Here is a 25,548-nt window from a genome sequence, read left to right as displayed (position 1 = left end):
TTTCGTTCATTCGGACAACGTGACCAAGCAAGCGTAGCCGCTGTCTTTTAATTCGCTGAACTATGTCAATTTCGTCATACAAGTATATCTCACACAGCTCATCGTTCCATCGAATGCGATATTCTCCGTGGCCAAAGCGCAAAGGACCATAAATCTTGCGCAGAACTTTTCTCTTGAAAACTCACAACGTGAAGCAAATAAGTAATATAGAATCTGAAACTGCCTATATGCCTGGTATATTGTGATGTCTAAATGCAATGCCCTGAAATATTGCGAAAAATAATCTTTTTACTAAAACAAGTACGTTGGCACTTTCAAGCTCGTTTATTGCACATTTAATGTTAATTTTTATTACATAAACGATAAATATACATATTTAATAGCAAATACAGGTGGAAAATATGTTACAGTACCCGCCACGGTAGCCACGAGAAAAGCATTGGGAGTCGCAAAGGAATAAATTACAAAAGGCACGAGCCTCTGGTTTAGGACTTTCCTGTACGTTGATCGGTTTCACATCATTTACATGGACCTGGCTATGGACTGTGGTTTGGCCGGAAATCTGCATTTTTTGAAACGCTTCAAACATGGCTTTCAAGAAATTTTCTGCCACTGACTCAGGAATTTCGACATAAGCATTGGATTGAATCGAGGCATCGATCGTTATGTCGCCGTTCTTATTTTTCACTATTTCGGGATCTTCAGGTTGCTGAACCTGAGCTGGACCATTTAATTCAGCTTCGGTGACAGTGATAGCTGAGGCAACTTGCAACAGCAAAAAACTGCACAAAGCAACCGATAAAATAGAGAGAGCCCTCATGTTTTCTACTGATCACTGCCGTTGTGAATAGAACTGATATCTATCAATGAGTTGTGGCTATTTAAATGGAAATAAGAGTACATAAGACTCGCAGACACAAATAAATTTAATTATTATTTGTAATTGAAGAGGTACTTGAATGGAAGTATCAATTTCTCAGTTACAACATTGCTTATTGTTTAGCTCGGTTTCCGCGCCGAAGAGGGGCTCGCAGATAACTGTCAAACCAGAACAATTGTCGGGCCCAACAAAATAGCTGTGGCCGCTTTTAGTCAAAACCCCTCTATTATAAAGGCAGGGATGGTTTTGACAGGTTTCGAACCAACAATCTATCAAGCAGTAGACCAAACAACGGGGATAAGGTAACCTAAAATAAGCACTGGCTGGTGTAACAGTCACGACACATACATACTTGATATTTCTGCTGAGTGCAATTGAAGTGTTTGCTAAATTTGAACAGCTTAAATACAATATGTACTCATAGCAAGAAATAAGTCGATTTCAAAGTGCTTTCCATTTCAGAGAAATGTGATCTTGAGTACAAGGTATATTACATTTAAAATTATATGAATTATTTATACAAATTTCAAGATTTCCGTTTTGCACACTTATTGAAAACAAAATATTGTTTATTGAAATATTTCCAAGAAATTGTGAACTTTTGACGCTGAAGTGGGCTCTTCAGAAATGTTTGATAAGGAAGCTCTTATGAACGGCAGATGTGGAGAATTATTATTATTATATTATTTAGGTCATTACTAAATAAAGCGAATATAAATTCTTTTAACATTTATTCCACGTGCGACCTACTTCTTTGGGCATAATTAGACACACCCATATTTTGGAGTGTTGTAGAGATAAAAGTTTAGTCACTAGTCATAGAACTGCTCGAAGCATTCTTCTTTACTGGCGTAGATACCGCTAACGCAATTATAGCTGAGTTAACAACAGCGCGGCAGTCGTTTCTTCTTTTCGCAACGTGGCGCCAATTGGAAATGCAAAGCGAAGCCAGGTCCCTCTCAACCTGGTCCTTCCAATGGAATGGAGGTCTTCCTCTTCCTCTGCTTCATCCGGCGGCTATTGCGTCGAATACTTTCAGGACTGGAGTGTTTTCGTTCATACGTACGACATGACCTAGTCAGAGCAGGCGCTGTCTCTTGATTCGCTGAACTGTGAATGTCGTCGTATATCTCATACAGCTCATCGTTCCATCGAATGCGATATTCGTCGTGGCCAACGAGCAAAGAGCCATAAATCTTTCGCAGAACCTTTCTCTCGAGAACTCTTTACGCCGAATCATCAGAAGTTGTCATCGTTCATGCCGCTGCGCCATATAGCAGAATGGGAATAATGAGTGACTTATAGAGTTTGGTTTTTGTTCGTCGAGAGAGGTCTTTGCTTCTCAATTGCCTACCCAGTCCGAAGTAGCACCTGCTGGCAAGAGTTATCCTGTGTTGAATTTAGCTTATGCGGTTCATATGAAGAAATCATATGAAAATATGAAAGCACATTCGTTATCAATAGAATGAAGGAATGGGACAGCCGTGCGAGAGACTGTCATTATGTACAGAACCCGTGGGCAGTACGTCAGGCACTCACTCCGGGACAAAAAAACGTTACCAGTGAACCTCTAGTTGATTCCTAAAAGGGTATTACTACCACTTTGCATATTAAATTGGGTTTAATGAAGAATTTTGTTAAGGCAATAGACAGAAATGGAAGAGGGTTCTTGTATCTGAAACAAAAATTTCCAAGAGTCAGTGAAACAAGTAAGTAATATAGAAACTGCCTAGGCAGTCTTTGGACTAACTTTATTACGATGTCCAGTCAATCTCTTTCTTGGCCAACTCGTATTGTTGGTGCATTGTTTTACTATGTTCAAAGTAGCCGATGACAATCGTTCCAAGAAAAGGCTAGATGAAACTTTGTTTTGACCGACTTTTTCGTTTTCGGGGGCCGTTCACCATGCAATAACCATTTAGCTAATGCAGAACGAAGAATTATTGACACAGCACCATACTGAAGAGAGCTTTATACGCAAAGCTCAGGGAAAGAATATGCAGACATACAGCGAGTATAATCCATAAATGATTTTTGGAGAACAAGTACTATTAAAATAGGTTTGCCCTATAACAATATTTGATTTTATTCTATTAGGCTACAAAGCTTCAATGGCTGTATAATATAAAAAGCATAGTGAATATAAGTTGCTTCATTGGGCATCAAAATGACGGGAAGCACCTACCTACCCACTTACTTAGATATTTTTTGTTTGTGGTGATATCTCGGTCAGGCCAAAGTACGAATCTTTTACGAGAACAAGTGGATGAGTCGATTTCTTACAAAAACCAAAAGCTGAGAGTTTGAATTTCGTATTTAATGGAATTTAAAGCGTATACTTAGTGCCCTGAATAATCTTTTTATTAAAACAAGTACGTTGGCACTTTCAGGCCCGCTAACTATAGCTAGACTCTATTTGAATAAAAAATAACGTTTTTATTGTACATTTAATGATATTTTTTTATTACATAAACGCTAAAGATAGCAAATACAGGAGGAATATATGTTACAGAACCCTCCACGGTAGCCACGAGAGAAGCAGCGGGAGTTGCAATTGCCTGTATTACAAAAGGCACGAGCCTCTGGTTTTGAACCTTCCTGTACGTTGATCGGTTTTACATCAGGTACATGAACCTGGCTGTGGACTGTGGTTTGGCCGGAAATCTGCATTTTTTGAAACGCTTCAAACATGACCTTCAAGAAATTTTCTGCCACCGACTCAGGAACTTCGACGTAAGCATTGGATTGAATCGAGGCATCGATCGTTATGTCGCCGTTCTTAATTTTCACTATTTCGGGATCTTCAGGTTGCTGAACCTGAGCTGGACCGTTTAATTCAGCTTCGGCGACAGGAATAGCTGAAGCAACTTGCAACAGCAAAAAAATGCACAACACAGACGATAAAATAGAGATAGTCCTCATGTTTTCTACTGATCACTGCCGTTGTGAATAGAACTGATTGGTCTATCAATGAGTTGTGGCTATTTAAATGAAAATAGGAGTACATAAGACTCGCAGACACAAATAAATTTAATTATTATTTGTAATTGAAGAGGTACTTGAATGGAAGTACCAATTTCTCAGTTACACCATTGCTTATTGCTTGGCTCGGTTCCCGCCCCGATGAGAGGCTCGCAGATAACTGTTAAAAGAGAACAATTATCGGGCCGAACAAAATAGCTGTGGCCGCTTTTATGCAAAACGCCTTTATTATAATTGCAGGGATAGTTTTGATAGGTTTCGAACCAACAATCTATCAAGCAGTGGACTAAACAACGGAGATACGGTAACCTAAAATTAACATTGGCTGGTGTGATAGTCGCAACACATACAGACTTCGTATTTCTGCTGAGTGCTATTGAAGTGTTTGCTAAGTTTGAACAGCTAATAATGTACCCATCGCAATCTTCCTCTGCTTCCCCCGGCGGGTACTGCGTCGAATACTTTCAGAGCTGGAGTGTTTTCGGCCATTTGGACAACGTGACCTAGTCAATGTCGTCATATATCTCATCGAATGCGATATTCGCCGTGGCCAACGCGCAAAGGACCAGAAATCTTTCGCAGAACTTTTCTCTCGAAAACTCGCAACGTCGACTCATCTGTTGTTGACATCGTCCAGGCCTCTGCACCATATAGCAGGACGGGAATTATGAGTGACTTATAGAGTTTGGTTTTTGTTTGTCGAGAGAGGACTTTGCTTCTCAATTGCCTACTCAGTCCGAAGTAGCACCTGTAGGCAAGAGTTATCCTGCGTTGTATTTCCAGGCTGACATTGTTGGTGGTGTTTACGCTGGTTCCAAGATAGACGAAATTATCTATGACTTCAAAGTTATGACTGTCAACAGTGACGTGCAGAGATAAAGAGATGTTTAACTCCTCTCTCACCGGAAGTGAGAGATCAATTGCTAAACGTCAAAACCACCTAAACTTTGACAGTTGATCAATTGGAAGCGAGCGATGGCCAGATTGAAATCTTACCAAAAAATATATAAACGGAGGGATTTGTTGCATCGTTCAAGACCACTTATAAAAAATGAAAATTAAGTAAATTTGTGATATTTAAAGGTATTTGATGAAACGTTTTGTAATTTGAAGCATCATAGTATTATTTTCAATGGAAAATGATTAAAAAAATTTAATGTATGAGAGCTAACAAGCTTAATGCCCGGTTTCACAGTCCATACTTATGTTGTGCTTAAGATAAAACAGGAAAATAGTGTTTTACAGTTCATACTTACAGCCCTATTCTCATGCCCTCACAAAAGTCACTAACCTCACTACAGTGATGTTGCTCATTATAGTGAGGGTTACCTTATTCTGGCGAAAGTTCAAAAGCTCAAATGCTCACTATTATCACAAATATCTGTGACGTGCGAAAGCAGCCATCATAATACAAAACATCTGTGTTTGTTTTGTTTTACATCAATATGCAGGATGTTTCAGATACAAAGAAGAGGTAAGATAAATAAATAAAAATAAATATAAATAAATAAATTAATTTTTTCTTGAAGATTTTACACGAAATCTGGGATCAAAGGCACAATCGGTGCAATTTTAGGGAGGGTGCTAGAGTAAGAGAACTTTACATTATGGCGTTTTTGTACGCCTAGGAATACATATATAAAATTTGCAAAATTACTTACATATGCTGATTATCCATTTGTGTGTCCATTTTTGTTTGCTTACGAGTATTTTTATTAAAAAAGCTGTTTGACAGCAAAAAGCTTTTTACCTCACGTGGTGACTTTTTTAAGCTTTTTTAAGCTTTTTTCTTATGAGTTCTGAGCAAGAATAGCCTCACAAATTATGCCTCACAAGATATCTCTCAAATATTTCTTGGGCTGTTAGGTTACCCTTAAGCACTGAAATTGGGAGGCTTACAGCCCTATTCTGAAATGAATGGACACACAAATGGATAATCAGCATATGTAAGTAATTTTGCAAATTTTAAATATGTATATATATACAATAATTTCATATATTTCTAGGCGTACAAAAACGGAAAGGACAACTCAGGAGCAGCTGCAAAATGTCTGAAAAATGAAATAAAAAATAAAAATGTTTGTCTAAATGTCTCTCGGCCTACCCTGTAATGAAACACAGCCACACCACATTTCAACACAAATCATCACAACAGCACACCACACTCACCACTCACCTTCCACATCACTACATATCATCTACCTGTAGTAGTTACCGGCTTAATCATGGTCCTTCGAGCCTAGCAGAAAGGCACTAATGGATTTTAAATAAATCTGAAATCTGGAAACGAAAAAACAAAAAACAGTGCAGTTCAATAAAGTGCAGTGGCGAACAATATGTACATACGTATGTATATAACAAACAAAAAAGCAACCAAATAAAAGTGTGCAGTGCAAAAACAAAACAGTGCAGTGAACCCATATCAAAAACCAAAACAGAAATGACAATTAGTTACCATTACAAAATATAAGGAACAAAAAGAAGTGGAGTGCAGTACTCTGAAAATATATAATAGGCGAACTAACTAATACACAAACAAATCACAAGGAAAATCAAAATAGTAACAGTTCCAACAAAAAAGACAAAAAACAACAGAGAAAATATCAGGCGCGAAACCTAAAAGCAAAACAACGCAGAAAACAGGCGCGAAACCCCCCACCAAAAACTATATACATACATACATACATAAATACAATAAAACTATTCGGGCGCGAACAAAAAACACAAAATACATACAACAAAACAACAGCACAAAGAGGTGGCCAGGTGGAGAACAGGAATTGGAACAAGGCGAACAGGCAAATCAGCTGGAAACAGTTCGGAGAGGAGCATATACATACAAACATACATACTTATATACAACTACAAAGCCCTTGATGTAACCAAGTGAGCGTATTATGTCCATTATTTATTTCATTTATGCACGCATGTCTATGCCTAAAATTACAGCCGTATTTAATGTTATACATATCTATAATTAAAATCCGACTCAACGGCTATTAATATTTTTTCAAAAAGAAAAATATTAACCTTTTGTTCTCAAAACGCACAAAATTATCAAAAAAAAATCGAATATTTGCTTTATAAAGCCTTAAACACGACTGCATACCACAAGTAAGCAGAGACAAAAATAAGCGAAAATATAGATAAAGACCTAAACGGAAAAGTAAACTAAACCCACAAAATTCATTTATTTAAACGAATATAAAAAAAAGCAGTTACAAAAAATATACATAAGTTGTGAACACAACCAAAAAAAAAAGATATAAATTTGAATACTTACATACAAACATACGGCAAATAATCTGCCTGTGACACTAAATAAAGTCTCAAAATATTACATATTAACACATATATATGTACATATAAACAGATTTACATTTTTCAATTCCGTTTCCACGCTCTCTTCTTAGAGCGAACATAAATATATAAATATATTTGTACATATAATCACACGGCAAAATCTGCCTGTGACGCAAAACGAAATCTCCAAAAAAAACCAAAAGTTCAAAGTCCACCTTTGCAATTATCCAGCAATACCTCTTGTTCTTTGGCAAACAAAAACAAGCAGGATTGTGGACAAAAAGCTAATTGATCTCTCTAACGAGCTCTCAATTGCTTAAGAACAGAAGCATAATCATAAGCACAAACAATTCGTGGATACTTATGTACAAAGCATATTGATCTCTGCGACGAGCTCTCAATTGCACAAAAACAAGTACATACAAGCCAATTATTAGGGTGTACCTAAAAATAAATAATACGGTCATCAAACATTTTAATTAATAAAAAGCGCGGTTTTGAATACCAATTAACAATTCAAATATATTTTCGAACTAAAATATAACTAAATAATATTATTTTGCAAAAATGGTTCATAACGACACAAATCAAAATACACCTGTAGGAGCTACACGCTCAAAACAGGTTGTTAAATTAATTTCACAAAGTGACAGTTTATTAAGATACTGCACTAGATTTGCCTCTTTGCCGATTAATGAAAACTCTGAATCGTTATTAGAAATCAAAATTCAAAATCTTGAAAACTTTTGGACTCGGCTCCAAGTGGCTCATGACGCCATTCTAGATTCTGACGATTTAGATACACACAATTTCAAATCCTCGGCTTACGCAATATACGAAAACTGCTTAGACCAGTACGAAGAAACAAAAGCGATGATCTTCGATCAATTAAAACTCATTAAAGCAATTGCACCTACTCCCCACAGTGGAGTAGAGCTGCCACAAATAGAAAGTCAAAAGGCAAGTTCCGGCATCCACCTCGAGTTGCCGCCATGTGACACAGAAACATTCTATGGAGGTTATGAAGAATGGCCGTCCTTCCGGGACATGTTTACAGCCGTTTACATCAACCATCCAGAACTATCACAAGCACAAAAATTGTATCACCTCAGATACAAAACTAAAGGTCAAGCAGGCGTTATAGTAAAACAGTTCGCATTGAGTGATGACAATTTCAATTTGGCTTGGGAAGCTCTGAAAGCCAGATATGAAAACAAAAGAATATTGGTCGACAAGCAAGTAACCATACTCATGAACTTGCCGAAAATTCAAAAAGAAACAAGTGAAGAATTCATAAAATTAGAATCCACTGTTTCAAATTGTTTGTCGGTTCTAACGACACAAAATGTTCCCACAGACAGTTGGGACCCTATTCTGGTAAACGTATGCACCGCAGCATTACCAGAAAAATCATTACTTCTATGGGAGCAAACGCTCTCATCAAGAAGAGACTGCCCAACGTGGCAGCAAATGAAAGATTTCCTAACTGCCCAATATGAAATTGCAGAAAGGGTAGATAAAAAAACAGTCAGAACTAAAAACGTTCAACCCGACCTAAACAGAAGCTTCAATAGACCCCAAGTCAATAACAACAACAATTTAAATAGAAGCTTTTTCAAAGCACAATCGTTCACATCTGAACAAAATAAATTCACGTCATGCGAACTATGTACAGGAGGGCATAAGCTAAAAGCTTGCGAAAAATTAAAAAATTGAATGTGAATGAAAGGAACAACTTTGTCAGGTCAAAAAGACTCTGCACAAACTGCTTGTCCCACTCACACAATCTCAATGCTTGCGAAAGCAAATTTAACTGCGTATATTGCCACAAAAGGCATCATTCTATGTTGCACATAAACAACTTTCCCAACACAACTCAAAGTAGCGCTTTTTCAAAAAAAGCCACGGGTTTAGTTGCAACAGCAACTCCCGAAACAGAAACGCAACAAAATTGCCAAGAGACACCATGCTGCTCAAAGGCATTAAAATCTCAAACGCTACACAGCGATAATCATAGTAGAGTACTACTACCCACAGCAGTTGTCTCCATCGAACATCGAGGAGAACTGTTCAAACTAAGAGCCCTAATAGACCAAGGGTCCCAACGATCCTTTATAGCGTCTAAGGCCCAAAATAAATTAAAATTGCCAACAAAACAAGCCAATTATGAAATTACGGGAATGGGCGGAAGAGTAGTACAAAACTCTAACAAAATATGCCCCATTACCCTAATTTCTCCCCAAGCGGATAAGCGCATTCAAGCAAATGCTATTGTCTTACCGCAACTAACAAACATGCTTCCAAGCTATCAAATAAATAGCAAGCATTGGGATAAGATTTCACATCTGACTCTAGCAGATCCCAACTGCAACACCCCCGCTCAAATAGACCTGCTATTAGGCAGCGATCTCATATCGCAAATTATACTAGAAGGTGTTGAAAAAATTTCTAAAACACTACTGGCGCAAAATACCATTTTCGGATGGGTCCTAAGTGGACTAGTTGCGGAACCAGTCACAGCACTGACAACTCAAGTTGAGGAAATCTCAAACGAGTACCTCAATTCACAATTGAGAAAATTTTGGGAGTTAGAGGAACTCCCCCCCATTTCAATTACAACACCAGAAGATCAGTATTGTGAAGACTTTTACAAAGCCACAACTACTCGAACAGCTAATGGTCGGTATGTCGTACGACTACCACTAAAACAACAATTCCCAGACACACTCGCCTTAGGTCACTCTCGCACCTCTGCAATGCAGCAGTTTCTAAGTATGGAAAAAAACCTACTTAGAAAAGGTGAGCTAAAACAAGATTATGATGGTGTCTTGGAAGAATATCTCCATTTAGACCACATGGAGGAAGTAAGCCCATGTGAAAAAATCATAAGAGGCAAATATTACTCTTTCTACTTGCCACATCATGCAGTAGTAAAGCCTGACAAAAAAACAACAAAAGTCAGAGTTGTCTTCAATGCCTCCAGAACCACTAGCTCGGGGAATTCCCTAAATGACATTCTATTTACGGGACCCACACTCCAACCAGATCTAATGCTCCTCATATTGAACTGGCGTATATACAAATACGTATTCAATGGGGATGTCGAAAAAATGTATCGACAAATAATTGTTCATAAAGATGATCAAGATTTCCAACGGATTATTTTCCGAAAATCTGCCAATAGTCCACTACGCGACTTTAAATTAAAAACAGTAACCTTTGGCGTAAACTGTGCTCCATACTTAGCCATTCGCACACTCCACGAACTGGCAGAAAACACAAAGTCAGAATTTCCTCTGGCAACACAAGTGTTAAAAACACAGACGTATGTAGACGATATCTTGTCTGGGAGCCACAGCCTCTCACAAGCATACGAGTCCTTATCACAAGTGATAAAGGCCCTCAACACCGCAGGGTTTCCCCTAAAAAAGATCACAGCTAATCACCCAAATATCTTGCAAAATATACCAAACGACAATTTGTTGGATACTAATTTCCTTATATTCGAAAAGGAAAGTACAACAAAAACACTGGGCATCCAATGGAATGCGATATCGGACCAGTTTTCCTACACGACTGAGTCCATATCCGCATTATCCGCCATTACAAAACGCCAAATTCTCTCCTCTGTGGCAAAACTTTTCGTCCCCGCAGGATGGCTTTCGCCAATTATGATACAAGCGAAAATCCTGATCCAAGAATTATGGCTAGACGGAACTGACTGGGACGAACAAGTGAAACCTCTTCGCTTAGAAAGATGGTCCCAGTTTGCTAATAACCTAAAAGACATTTCGCAGATACACATTCCACGGTGGGTAAACTATTCCCCCGAATACAAAGTGGAACTACACGGCTTCTGCGACGCCTCTGAAAAGGCATATTGTGCCACTATATATGTGCGCACCCAAAGCAATATTGCAACTACAAGCCACCTACTAGTGGCAAAAGCAAAAGTTGCGCCGCTAAAAACCATAAGTCTACCACGACTTGAACTCTGTGGCGCTCTGCTCCTAGCAAAGCTAGTCTCCATGGTGCAGACCCACTTAAACATGGCAAAATATAAATTATACCTCTGGTCCGATTCCGAAATAGTTCTAGCCTGGTTAGAAAAACCACCACACGCGTGGAAAACATATATAGGGTGATTTTTTTGAGGTTAGGATTTTCATGCATTAGTATTTGACAGATCACGTGGGATTTCAGACATGGTGTCAAAGAGAAAGATGCTCAGTATGCTTTGACATTTCATCATGAATAGACTTACTAACGAGCAACGCTTGCAAATCATTGAATTTTATTACCAAAATCAGTGTTCGGTTCGAAATGTGTTTCGCGCTTTACGTCCGATTTATGGTCTACTCATTTCTGGTTGAATGGCTACGTAAATAAGCAAAATTGCCGCATTTGGGGTGAAGAGCAACCAGAAGCCGTTCAAGAACTGCCCATGCATCCCGAAAAATGCACTGTTTGGTGTGGTTTGTACGCTGGTGGAATCATTGGACCGTATTTTTTCAAAGATGCTGTTGGACGCAACGTTACGGTGAATGGCGATCGCTATCGTTCGATGCTAACAAACTTTTTGTTGCCAAAAATGGAAGAACTGAACTTGGTTGACATGTGGTTTCAACAAGATGGCGCTACATGCCACACAGCTCGCGATTCTATGGCCATTTTGAGGGAAAACTTCGGACAACAATTCATCTCAAGAAATGGACCCGTAAGTTGGCCACCAAGATCATGCGATTTAACGCCTTTAGACTATTTTTTGTGGGGCTACGTCAAGTCTAAAGTCTACAGAAATAAGCCAGCAACTATTCCAGCTTTGGAAAACAACATTTCCGAAGAAATTCGGGCTATTCCGGCCGAAATGCTCGAAAAAGTTGCCCAAAATTGGACTTTCCGAATGGACCACCTAAGACGCAGCCGCGGTCAACATTTAAATGAAATTATCTTCAAAAAGTAAATGTCATGAACCAATCTAACGTTTCAAATAAAGAACCGATGAGATTTTGCAAATTTTATGCGTTTTTTTTTTAAAAAAAGTTATCAAGCTCTTAAAAAATCACCCTTTATTTCTAACCGAACGTCTCAAATACTTGATCTAGTAGGATCAGTCACTTGGCGCCACGTAGCCAGTGCTGACAATCCTGCCGATCTTGGGACAAGAGGGTGCAAACCCCTTCATCTCGCCACCACCACCCTCTGGTGGAATGGCCCCCGATGGTTAACAGAATCTCCCGATTCTTGGCCACAATCGCCAATGCGCAACATAATTGCCCCAGAAGGTCGAAAAATCGCCACTTATCACACAACAATGGATGATGCTGACATCCTTGAACGATTTTCATCGTTCCCCCGAGCACTCAGAGTAGTCGCCTATATTCTCAAATTCGTAGAGCGACTCAAACTTAAGGTAAAGGGAGCAACTTGCCCCCAATGCGATACATTGACGCACCAAGACTTACAAAAAGCGAAGGTCGCTCTTATCGCATCAACCCAAACGCGCTACTTCAGCCGCGACCTAGGGTTACTAAGAGAATCGAAGCCAATTGACAAAAAGAGCACACTCTTAGTACTAAACCCATTTATAGACACGAAAGGTCTGCTTCGTGCAAACGGCCGGCTTGCTAATTCCAGCCTTACGTATAACGAACGCCATCCCATAATAATACCAGAGAAATCCTCATTCGCCACATTGTTCATCAATTATATCCATATACTCATGTTACACGCCGAACATCGCCTCATGCAACACATGGTACGCCAAGAGTACTATGTTCCCCGCCTTAAGCCCCAAATCAAGAAGTGCATTTTCACGTGCAAGGTCTGCACTATGCACAAGCAGAAAATGAGAACGCAGATTATGGCAGCACTTCCACCGGAACGCTGTAACTTTGCTCTGCCTTTCACCACTACAGGTGTCGACTTTGCTGGCCCTTTTCAAATAAAGGCGTCCATGCTAAGGTCTCCCACCCTGATGAAAGGCTATGTGGCTGTCTTTGTCTGTTTTACGACAAAAGCAGTACACCTTGAGCTATGTTCCAATCTGACAAAGGAGGCTTTCCTCGCGGCATTTGCTCGCTTCGTCGGACGACGTGGCTTTCCAACCAAAATCATGAGCGATAATGGTAAAACATTTATCGGAGCTCAAAGAGCCACAGAGAAACAATTTGTGGATTTTATGAAACAAGTCTCACCTGACATTATTCAAAAATATGCTCCCCAAGGCATCAATTGGCAGTTTATCCCCCCAAGCGCTCCACACATGGGTGGTTTATGGGAATCAGCCGTAAAAAGCTTCAAATCACATTTCAAGAAGCTAGCTGGCACTTATAAGTTCAATTATGAAGACTTCACGACCCTCTTAACTAGAATTGAAGCCGTTCTCAACTCACGGCCTCTCGCAGCCCTCTCACAAGATCCATCAGACTTTACAGCCCTCACACCAGGACATTTTCTTAAAGGAGCGCCCATTCTGGCCACACCTGAGCCAGGCGTGGAGTCGCTTTCCTTATTAAACAGATGGGAAAGAATTAAAATTCTCCATCACGATTTCAGTCTTCGATGGAAAGAAGATTATTTAAAGGACCTCCACAGAAGGTACCGGTGGAAAACACCAGAAAACGCGCCTAAGCTTGGAGATTGTGTCTTAATTCATGACGATTGTCTCCCCCCCACTGAATGGCGGCTTGGCCGCATAGAGAAGCTTTACCACGGCTCCGACGGTCATATTCGCGTAGTTGATCTCCGTACGCAAAACGGAACACTAACTCGGCCGCTCGTTAAACTATGCTTTTTGCCCACAGCCGATAAAACCGACACGTAAACCGTAAACAATAAACGATAAATCGATATAACCCGCAAAAACAAACCACAAATCCTATCTTAATGAAAACCGCAAACGTAGTAATAGATGGGTGGTCCACATGACTACCCACCAGTGCCACCTAACGTAGCACCAACTATCATATCCGTATACCACAAACATATAACGTAAATATCTTTGACAGATCAAATGGATGTCGATATGCCGCCAGCACCAACGCCAGCCGTTCGGTCGACCATTCACGTGCCACGAACGGGGCCTACACCAGCCCCTCGAAATCCCACGGCCACAACGCAACCAACCGCTGCCCGAAGTGCAACACCCCGAAGTGCAACACGCGCAAATCCGACGCCGGTGCCAGCAGACCCACAGCGCCTCCGATGCCCGCTTTGCCGCCGCCCCCACAGGTTGCCGCACTGCGGCATTTTTAAGAGGATGCTGCCTCCGCTCCGCCAGCAGATTGTTCAGGCACATGGCCACTGCCTAAATTGTCTGGCACCTACCCACTCCACATCGGAGTGTACATCAGGGTATACGTGCCAAATATGCATGCGGCCGCATCATACGCTCCTTCATCGGGACGGCAGACAGTTACTTGCCCCCTCCAGTCGTGCTACGACCCGACGACCGCAGGCGAACCGTGCTGCACGACCACGAAGCGCTGAGCCACCACCAGAATCCCGAACACGTACTCGGCGCCACCAACCCAATACCTCTACGCGGCGGCGTCAACCTAGGCCGCGGTCTCGCCAACCTACTGGACTCAGTAACGTGGTGGCCACACTGCAGCAATTGCAAAGGCTACTAGGCTAATAATTTGCCTAGGGGGGCCGGGATGTCTAAATGACTCTCGGCCTACCCTGTAATGAAACACAGCCACACCACATTTCAACACAAATCATCACAACAGCACACCACACTCACCACTCACCTTCCACATCACTACATATCATCTACCTGTAGTAGTTACCGGCTTAATCAATGTTTTTTTGAAAAATTAAATAAGTGATAACAAAAATGTAAAAAAAATAAAATAAAATGAAATAAAAATGTAAAAAAATAAAAAAAATTAAATAAATAAAATGAATTATTTAAATTTATGTAGATGTCTTTGTATTCATTCTTAGACAGTAAGTAACTTACATATGTATATGTATATATTTATATATATATATTTATAGTACATAACGCCACTGGAAATATATACATACATACATACATATGTATATTATAAAGACATAATGTAACGTTCTCTTACTCTAGCACCCTCCCTAAAATTGCTCCGATTGTGCCCTTGATCCCAAATTTCGTGTAAAATCTTTAAGAAAAAATTAATTTATTTATTTATATTTATTTTTATTTACTTATCTTGTATCTGAAACATCCTGCATATTGATGTAAAACAAAACAAACACAGATGTTTTGTATTATTATGGCTGCTTTCGCACGTCACAGATATTTGTGATACCCAGGTAGGAATTGCCAAGCTTCACGACCGGATCAACCGTGGATTAGTCGTGGTTAACCAGGCTTTAGTAGTCCGGGACTGAACCAGGTTTGGTATCTTAGTCACACCGGGTAAAGTCCAGGCTTGGATCCCTCCCTGGTATCAAGCCTGGTTGCCAAGTTTGTACCAAGTTTGGAAGAAGTCTGGTTCATTCAGCCTTGGCTTATAGTTTCTCAGCCAGTCTTGGGCCCAGGCTGGCTGAAACTGATTCCTTTTCAATCACACTGCATCCTGATTTTATTTCCCTGCGAAATCAAAACGTTGCAGTGTCTAATAGTATAATGTTTGATTGCTAGCCCCATATTAATTTCCTTCTCAATATTTGTAATATTGACATCGAGATGGCGCTTCCATCGAGAACACAAATGTCAACGTCTACAAATTAAATTCGATTAATGAGTGGTGTTCAATCATGAGTTCCACAGGGTATTCGAATTATTATTATTATTAATTATTGACAGTTCTGATGAGGATATTCGTGATGAATCAACGGATTCTTCTGATAAAAACTTGCTCCAAGCACAGAAAGATGAAAGGAGCCCTAACCAAGCAAAGCCATCTCATGATTTAGAAAATTGTGCAGAATCTCCAAGTAGAGTTCTACAACAAGATACATTGCTAGAGAGTTTCGCAGGGTGTTTAAGTTTTATGTCGGTTGACGACGATGATGACAACGCGATAGCACCTGTCAGTCTAGGAGCAGATGCAGCCCCTCAACAGACCGAGCTGATGAACTCAGGAATTGAGATTGAAGCACCTCAGACCCTCACTGAGAAAATACGCCAGCTAACACTTGACAATATAGGCAACATCAAGGTGAAAGTGGTGAGTGGATTTTTAGAAATTCTACGTAGTAAGGACACACTGAAGTGCCATCCACTGCCCATAAACTTCTTGGCTTCAATCACGGAGTGAAAACCAAACCGATGATGGCGTATAAAGATCAGATTGGGGATTTTTTTTATCTCGGAATTCGAAATGGTTTGGAGAAACGAATAGACGTGAATGTCTACAAAGAAAAAAACATATGTACGTGTGTTAGTTCATATAGATGGATTGAAGGTATACCATTATTCCAAGGGAAGTCTCCGGCCTATTACGATGAAGTTGGTGACAAAAAAATATGCCTGCAGTCCTTTTGTGGTAGCTTTGTTTTATGGTAGGTCCAAGCCTAAAAATGTGAGTGATTTTTTTGAGTGATTTCGTGGAGGAAGCTAAAAAATTAATCCTCGAAGGCATGACCATCGATGGTTGTGTGGGAGAAAAATAATTATAAATTATCAACACAACAGTTGAAAGAATTTTCAGATTTAATGAATTCGATGAAAGATTATGTAACGGCAGAATTTCAGAGGAAGGAGTTTGATGTCGAGGAAATTGGGCAATGGAAAGCAACTCAATGCTCGTTTTTACTGCTTTACGCCGTCTGCTTTAGCATGTCGTGTTTTGTGCAGTGATAAATTGATAACCAGGGGCCTTCCCATGGCAAAGATTCTATCGCATAATTCTATTCTATTGCATAATTTCGTTCAACTAATGCCGATTTATTATGGAGAAGACAGTGTCATAATGACAATTCATCACCTCAGTCACCTCTGTGATGACGCAGCTCATTTTAAAACCTCACTGAGCCAATACTCTGCATTTTGGGGGGAGAATTTTATAGGTCAGTTGAAGGATTTTGCAAGTAGCTGAGCGAAACCCTTGGCTTAAATTGTCAATCGCCTCAGTGCTTTAGACTCATCAGACAGTGCAAAAGTGAGACCTCGTGTTGCAATACGTGATGTGAAACCTGAAAAATTCCCTGCGACAAAATAAGTTGTGAAGAATATTCATCAGTCAAATCAGTAACTTATAATGACATGATACTACATGCTGTGGAACCTAACAATGTCGTGGAACTAACCACGGAAAAACTCTTTGTTTTTTCAAAATTATGGGTTAAATCGAAGTGCCATCATAGTGAAAAGTCAACGGACGATATTTACTTAGATGGATTTAAACTGCACTCCTTAAATGATGTGTTTGACGCTCCCTGTGCGTCAAGAGAAATTGGAATTTTCGCAATTGACAAATTAGCAGATTCGCATGAGCTGGTAACCATCGGTGCTGTGAAATCCAAGTGTTTAATGATGAAAATCAAAGAAAAATAGTATGCTGTGTCCTTGGTGCATTCATAACGTCGATTGTTTCAATAGTGCAATTTTGATGGGTATGATGGTTTTTGCGGAGGTTTTCGTACAGAGAGAGGAGACGGATCCAGTGTCAAATTTTTGACAAACGGCGGTTCATTTGTAAATGTTGGTGTTACTGTATTATATATCCCGCAACAACGGTAGCGTGATATTGCGTCATTTTTCTGCACGGCGTCATTGCCTGTGGGCAGTACATAACAGCTTGGATTAATTCGCTTTTCACGTATGTAAGTATTTTTGCCAATTGTTTATGATTCAGAATGAAGTATTATTCTATTCTCCTCTTTTATTAGTTGCCTTAGCATTTGTCGAAAATTTTACACATTTCCACAATCTTTTCATATAACCTCCAAAAATCATTCCTGATGATGTTGACGCCATAATTTACTATGTTGAAACATTGAGCGATAAAAAAAACTTTAGACAGTTAATTCACACATTTGTGAGAATACTTTTTAAAAATAATTCCGCTGAATATTACGTCAATTAATTATTCGACGAATTATTGCAAAATACTTCGCACATTAAAAGGACCATTCACATAAACTGTCTCTTTAAAGTACACATTTTTTTATTCATCTACTTCCTCAGAATGAGTACTCAAGAGAAAGATGGCAAATTGTATCAAATTGTGGAGTTCCTGGACGAAATTATTGAGACTGGGAAAAAACCCTTGAAATCGTTCCAGCGTCGTGGGTGACCAGAACCGATGGAAACAACAATAGTACTTGTGCTTTTCCTCCCCCTTATAAATATTGTATAATAGACACAATAGTGAAAGTTTTCAGTCCTCCAGAATCGTCGTGGGAGAAATTTGACGTTGAAATTCTCACAAGTGCTCGTATGAATAACGTTATACTAATATTTTTCATGCATACCCAATCGTTTATCATCGAATTGAAATAAATGAACTCTTCTTTATTAGAGAAAACATAACCTACACTTTACAGGGAATTACGACAAGGCCCAGAGGAGGATCAAATGTCTTTATAAAAAACGTGATAACGTAGAATCCACAGATTCAGGTGCTGAAACCAATCGAGCTAGAAAATTAACCAAAAATCAAGCGGCAATGATGTCAAGGCAAACTTTTTCTCTCTTAGAACAAATTGTCGAAGAAAGGGAGTCCTCTACATTAAGAACATCGAGAATTGCTGAGGCTGAAGTTTCCAGAAATAAAAATCAACCAAGAGATAATGAGGCAGCCGGGGCTAGAGCGTCTGAAAGTAAATAGCTGTGCTCATTTTTTTTCAGGAAAATTGAACCTTGAGTGCCATAGGCGATCCTCTTAAAAGTAAGTACCAACCATATTGTGGAGGAAATTTGTGTATTTTCTTTGTTTTTTTCTCATTTTTCAGAATTTGTCATGGATTACTGGGATCCTAAATTGGATTTCCTCATGTACAAACTACGTGACAATTTCTCACTCAAAACGATGCATCCAGTACGGTTTAAATAGAAAAATCGAAGAGCTCAAGATTAACATGACCATGCATCATGTTGCTGGAGCTGAACCCATGGCGGGGAAGGATTATGTACAAACTTTCCTATTAAGACTTTGGAAGAGTTCCTCGATTTTGAGAGGACTCTCGACCCAATGCATGAGGACAATTTGGCTAACCTTGAAAAGGCTTTGAGCAAGCGTGTGACACTTGTGAGTTTATTTGGAATATAACGGGTGATTTTTTTGAGGTTAGGATTTTCATGCATTAGTATTTGACAGATCACGTGGGATTTCAGACATGGTGTCAAAGAGAAAGATGCTCAGTATGCTTTGACATTTCATCATGAATAGACTTACTAACGAGCAACGCTTGCAAATCATTGAATTTTATTACCAAAATCAGTGTTCGGTTCGAAATGTGTTTCGCGCTTTATTTTGTTCAGCGATGAGGCTCATTTCTGGTTGAATGGCTACGTAAATAAGCAAAATTGCCGCGATTGGGGTGAAGAGCAACCAGAAGCCGTTCAAGAACTGCCCATGCATCCCGAAAAATGCACTGTTTGGTGTGGTTTGTACGCTGGTGGAATCATTGGACCGTATTTTTTCAAAGATGCTGTTGGACGCAACGTTACGGTGAACGGCGATCGCTATCGTTCGATGCTAACAAACTTTTTGTTGCCAAAAGTGGAAGAACTGAACTTGGTTGACATGTGGTTTCAACAAGATGGCGCTACATGCCACACAGCTCGCGATTCTATGGCCATTTTGAGGGAAAACTTCGGACAACAATTCATCTCAAGAAATGGACCCGTAAGTTGGCCACCAAGATCATGCGATTTAACGCCTTTAGACTATTTTTTGTGGGGCTACGTCAAGTCTAAAGTCTACAGAAATAAGCCAGCAACTATTCCAGCTTTGGAAGACAACATTTCCGAAGAAATTCGGGCTATTCCGGCCGAAATGCTCGAAATAGTTGCCCAAAATTGGACTTTCCGAATGGACCACCTAAGACGCAGCCGCGGTCAACATTTAAATGAAATTATCTTCAAAAAGTAAATGTCATGAACCAATCTAACGTTTCAAATAAAGAACCGATGAGATTTTGCAAATTTTATGCGTTTTTTTTTTTTTAAAAAGTTATCAAGCTCTTAAAAAATCACCCTTTATTTATATTTTGAGGTGTTATTATTGACTTTACCAATTGTCTGAGAATATTTTTGTGGTATTTTTTTCAGAAAGAATTTATGAGTGTGTTAACGCATAAAGAATCCAATTACGCTGTAGACATTAAGAAGATCCTCAAGGAATTAATGGCCAAAGAAGTTCAACTTAATTATAGTGGCGTAGGCCGTGTTGTCAAAGGAAAGGAAAAAAAATACGTGTGTGAGAAGTTTGTATACGAAGTCCATTCATGGTGACTGACTTATTTGGTTTTCATTGATTTTTTTACTCGGTTTCCAGATTTCATTGAGACAAAATATAAACACTCTAATAAATCCATTGAAGATTATTATGATTACAAGTGATTGGCTAGCAGATGCTGGCGACAGAGATGGAGGACGCATACAGCGTAAAAAGAAAGTTGGTGCAGTTTAACTGAAAAAAGAGCTTAGAGGGATTGAAACAGAACTCATCAGTCAGTGAAAACTTAATTTTGCGAGTTTACTGTTTTTCGTGTTAAAAAAAGGAGTTAATTTTTAACGTTATTTTTTTGTTCAATATTATCAGGGGGTTTGTCCAGTTACGACAATTCAGGCAACAATTTTGTATTTTTTGTGTTTAAAAAAAAAAGGAGTTACGTTAATGTTTTTCGTTCATTATTATCGGGAGTTCTGTTTAGTTACGACAACATAATGCTTATTTTTCATTTTCCATGTGGATGAAGTCCATTTAGAGTATATGTATAACAATATATATAATATTAATAATATAATAAAGACAATTAAACATAATTACTTCCGATAAATCGTTCTTCATTGAATGTGCCAATCCACAAAATACTTATTCAAATTACATCTGAACCCTGGCTAAGCCAAGGTATTAAAAAAAAATAAGCCTGGAACGGCGCTGGTTTCGGGGCCTGGACCAGTGTTAATAAGACGGCCTGGGCCAGCCCTAGTTACCAGGTCTGGCCCCACGCTACATTCCAATGCTCATCCACTATTGGTCCGGGCTTGGATACCAAGCCTGATCCAAGCTTGCCAAGTCTTGGGAACGGCGTGGTTAAAGGCTGGGCAATTGGTGATTTCCTACCTGGGTAATAGTGAGCATTTGAGCTTTTGAACTTTCGCCAGAATAAGGTAACCCTCACTATAATGAGCAACATCACTGTAGTGAGGTTGGTGACTTTTGTGAGGGCATGAGAATAGAACTGTAAGTCGACGTTCAAACGTCGTTGTTGTTGTTGTAGCGGCAGATTCTGCCAATTTGACACTGTTTGTCCGAATAAAAGTCCGGGTCTGTTCCACTTACGTAGACCCGACTGTCGTGGGAACGACGGAAACATTTTGTCGTTATTGGCGGCAAATTCTCTTTTGGCTCCTGTAACTCGAGTCAAGTTTTTCCGCTTTTCTTTTCACTACATTTTCGGTTCGGCTACCTGACACTTAGAGCGTATTGCATAGTTCATTTGTATGTTGGTATGATGGTTTCACACATTTCTTAGAAGGAATTACCATTAGTGCGGTTGATAATTTGTTTGCTTAGAATACCCGCTTTTAATATTTTCAAGACCAAATAATTAACGCGAGTTTCCTAATCTTTGGGAAAATATTAAAAAACCCGTAATTTTTTTATTCCATAATTTTTTCTGATATTAATTAGTTACAATTCTTGTTTTCATCACAAAAAGCTTTCAAATTTGGTTTAAACAATAAGTAAAATTAAAAACTGTATTAAAACAAATTAAAATATTCCTTTTTGATTATATTTTATCTACCACTTCAAACATCACACTTCACTTCTTTTCCTTGATACATTTCCTGCCATTATTAAAAATTATAAGAACGTTACACTCAAAACTTCAAACCGCTTTGACGAAAAATAGCATATACAAGTTGTTACTTTTCTGCTATTTGCTATAGTGATCGTAATTCACAGGTTCGAACTGCGATCACAGAAGCGAACTGCTATTTATAAAGTGTGATCGCAGTTGAGATTTGCGATTTTTCAATCACAGTGAAAAAATCACCGGTAGTGAAATATCGCTCATCACTAGTTTCAACTAGCTGTTTATTGCATACAAACCAGAGAACGGCTTCGGGTGAATGAAAAACATTCGTACGCACTCAACAGCCGAATAATCACACTGTTTGGATCAGCCGATCAAATTGGCATGCGCTCACATTTTCGTGGTTGATTTTAAATTCACTCGGGCGCGTGCGATTTTTTGTTTCACTCCGAGTTTGTTCGGCTAGTGTTCAATATAATGATTTCGGGCGCTTGCTCATTCGGTTCAACAGTCACTGTTTTGTACAAGAACAACACTCAACTCGCAAAAATCAACTCGTATGATTTTACTCATGCGCGCAGCAAGCGGCACTTTTTCTGCGCAGATGAAATGTAAGAAGAACGAAAACAAAAATAAGCTACAACAACAAGCTGCAGTTCGTGGAACGCAAGAGGCTTGCATAGAAATTGTTACTGTCCACGCAGTCGTAACGCTCACATCGTGTCGTCTTGTCGCTAATCGTTTACTCATACACGATCATCTCAAATTGAACCGAATGATGCTTTCGTCAACCCATGTTCATTTTGTTGAACGCTGACTTTTGTTCAGTGAGTTGAATTGAGTGAGAAATTTTGAACCGAAGACTCAAGATCCTCGGAATGATATGTACGGCAAAATGAGTTGATTTTTACTCATCACTGTGTTTTTTTTCAGTGAGTTGAGTTGAATGAAAAAGTTCGCGTATGAGTAAATCAAGAAAATAGTGATATTTGCAGTTCTCTGATACAAACAGATCATATGGAAGTGCATGCGAGATATATCAGTATGTTTAGCACTAATGTTTCGAATATTGTATTGTATTTCCCAATGCCATTCTAATGGACAAACAATAATAATGGCTGCCGTTTATATTTCACCAAAACAGTCTTTACAAGCAATACGAGAGTTCTTGAATTCAAATTTATTCATCTATTCTAAAGCTGCTTCCGCACTATTTATGATAAAAATTAATATGTGTATGTATGATATGATCATTATCCTATGATTTTGAGTGGAGATTTCAACATAAACTTTGCAGATGTCAAAAATCAATCATTAATTGAATTTTTATATGAAGAATTTGATTTAACGATGTCCAATGATCGCTATCTTAGCACAACAAAATACAAAACTACTATTGATGCAGTATTCACAAGATATATAAATCGATTTAAATCAAAATTGTTCATTTCATACTTTAGTTACCATAGACCTATTGTTTCAGTTTTAGAATTTGATAAAAATCCCGATAATAATGATGAAAATGCTGATAATGATGATGTAAGAGTTGTTGAAATTATGGATGAGAATTGCTAAATTTTGTATTTACTATTTACTAACAGTTAATCATTTAAATAAAATCACTTTCTTCGAATATAGTTTCTATATTATTATACTTCATGTCCATTCAAAAAGTGCCCACATTTCTTTGATAAACTTGATTTTTTATGTACAATTTCTCATGTCGCGAGCGCACCTAAAAATGCTCACCCAAAAAAGTGCCCAACGCGCCATAACTTCAAGTTCTCACTTCTGCCTGCACTCCCGGAGTTCAACCTCCCTCGGTTTTATTACATAAGCGCTAAAGATGGCAAATACAGTTGGACATGCTACAGAACCCTCCACGGTAGCCACGAGAGGAGCAGCTAGAGTTGCAAAAGAGTGCAATACAAACGGCACGAGCCTCTGGTTTAGGACCTTCCTGTACGTTGATCGGTTTCACATCATTTACATGGACCTGGCTATGGACTGTGGTTTCGCCGGAAATCTGCATTTTTTGAAGCGCTTCAAACATGGCTTTCAAGAAATTTTCTGCCACTGACTCAGGAATTTCGACATAAGCATTGGATTGAATCGAGGCATCGATCGTTATGTCGCCGTTCTTATTTTTCACTATTTCGGGATCTTCAGGTTGCTGAACCTGAGCTGGACCATTTAATTCAGCTTCGGCGACAGGAATAGCTGAAGCAACTTGCAACAGCAAAAAACTGCACAACACAGACGATAAAATAGAGATAGTCCTCATGTTTTCTACTGATCACTGCCGTTGTGAATAGAACTGATATCTATCAATGAGTTGTGGCTATTTAAATGGAAATAAGAGTACATAAGACTCTCAGACGCAAATAAAGTGAGTTATTATTTGTAATTGAAGAGGTACTTGAATGGAAGTACCAATTTCTCAGTTACACCATTGCTTATTGTTTGGCTCGGTTCCCGCCCCGATGAGAGGATCGCAGATAACTGTTAAAACAGAACAATTAACGGGCCGAAGAAAATAGCTGCGGCCGCTTTTATGCAAAACGCCTTTATTATAATTACAGGGATAGTTTTGGCAGGTTTCGAACCAACAATCTATCAAGCAGTGGACCAAACAACGGGGATAAGGTAACCTAAAATAAGCACTGGCTGGTGTAACAGTCACGACACATACATACTTGATATTTCTGCTGAGTGCAATTGAAGTGTTTGCTAAGTTTGAACAGCTAATAATGTACCCATCGCAAGAAATGAGTTTAAAGTGCTTTTCGTTTCAGAGAAATGTGATCTTGAGTACAAGGTATATTACATTTAAAATTAGATGAATTATATATACAAATTTCAAGATTTCCGTTTTGGACACTTTTATTGAAAACAAAATATTGTTTATTGAAATATTTCCAAGAAAGTGTGAACTTTAATTCGACGCTGAAGTGGGCTCTTGAGAAATGGTTGATAAGGAAGCTCTTACGAACGGCTGATGTGGAGAATTATTATTATTATATTATTTAGGTCATTACTAAATAAAGCGAATATAAATTTTTTAACATTAATTCCACGTGCGAACTACTTCTTTGGGCATAATTAGACACACCCATATTTTGGAGTGTTGTAGAGATAAAAGTTTAGTCACTAGTTATAGAACTGCTCGAGGCATTCTTCTTCTTCTTTACTGGTGTAGATACCGCTAACGCAATTGTAGCCGAGTTAACAACAGCGCGGCAGTCGTTTCTTCTTTTCGCAACGTGGCGCCAATTGGATATTCCAAGCGAAGCCAGGTCCCTCTCAACCTGGTCCTTCCAACGGAGTGGAGGTCTTCCTCTTCCTCTGCTTCATCCGGCGGGTATTGCGTCGAATACTTTCAGGACTGGAGTGTTTTCGTCCATACGTACGACATGACCTAGTCAGAGCAGCCGCTGTCTCTTGATTCGCTGAACTGTGAA

At 39.1% G+C, this 25,548-nt stretch overlaps 1 protein-coding gene and 2 long non-coding RNA genes across 8 annotated transcripts in view; 1 reads left to right on the top strand and 2 right to left on the bottom strand.

Moving 5' to 3' along the window:
- LOC105223898 (ankyrin-3) overlaps positions 1-25,548 on the bottom strand; it is a 37,874-nt gene that overhangs the window by 7,308 nt on the left and 5,018 nt on the right. Inside the window, exon 2 of one of the 6 annotated variants that reach the window (XM_049446544.1) lies at positions 6,065-6,142. The exons of 3 other annotated variants lie outside the window; for them this stretch is intronic. In XM_049446544.1, the coding sequence (XP_049302501.1) occupies positions 6,065-6,089 (25 nt within the window). In that variant the 5' untranslated portion in view covers positions 6,090-6,142. Of the gene's footprint in view, positions 1-5,523; positions 5,771-6,038; positions 6,143-25,548 lie in introns of those variants that run through there. 2 more of the 6 variants (XM_049446549.1, XM_049446545.1) reach the window with 2 other exon arrangements.
- LOC125775797 (uncharacterized) lies at positions 566-3,807 on the bottom strand. The gene is made up of 2 exons (XR_007421383.1): positions 3,698-3,807; positions 566-715 (listed from the first exon to the last, which is right to left on the bottom strand). It is a non-coding gene; the product is annotated as an uncharacterized LOC125775797 (long non-coding RNA).
- Positions 3,844-25,156, top strand: LOC125775798 (uncharacterized). The gene is made up of 2 exons (XR_007421384.1): positions 3,844-3,935; positions 24,503-25,156. It is a non-coding gene; the product is annotated as an uncharacterized LOC125775798 (long non-coding RNA).

Source organism: Bactrocera dorsalis, chromosome 1 (genome assembly GCF_023373825.1).
Source record: "Bactrocera dorsalis isolate Fly_Bdor chromosome 1, ASM2337382v1, whole genome shotgun sequence".
Classification (NCBI taxonomy): Eukaryota; Metazoa; Arthropoda; class Insecta; order Diptera; family Tephritidae; genus Bactrocera; species Bactrocera dorsalis.
This window is presented reverse-complemented; position numbering and strand designations above follow the sequence as displayed.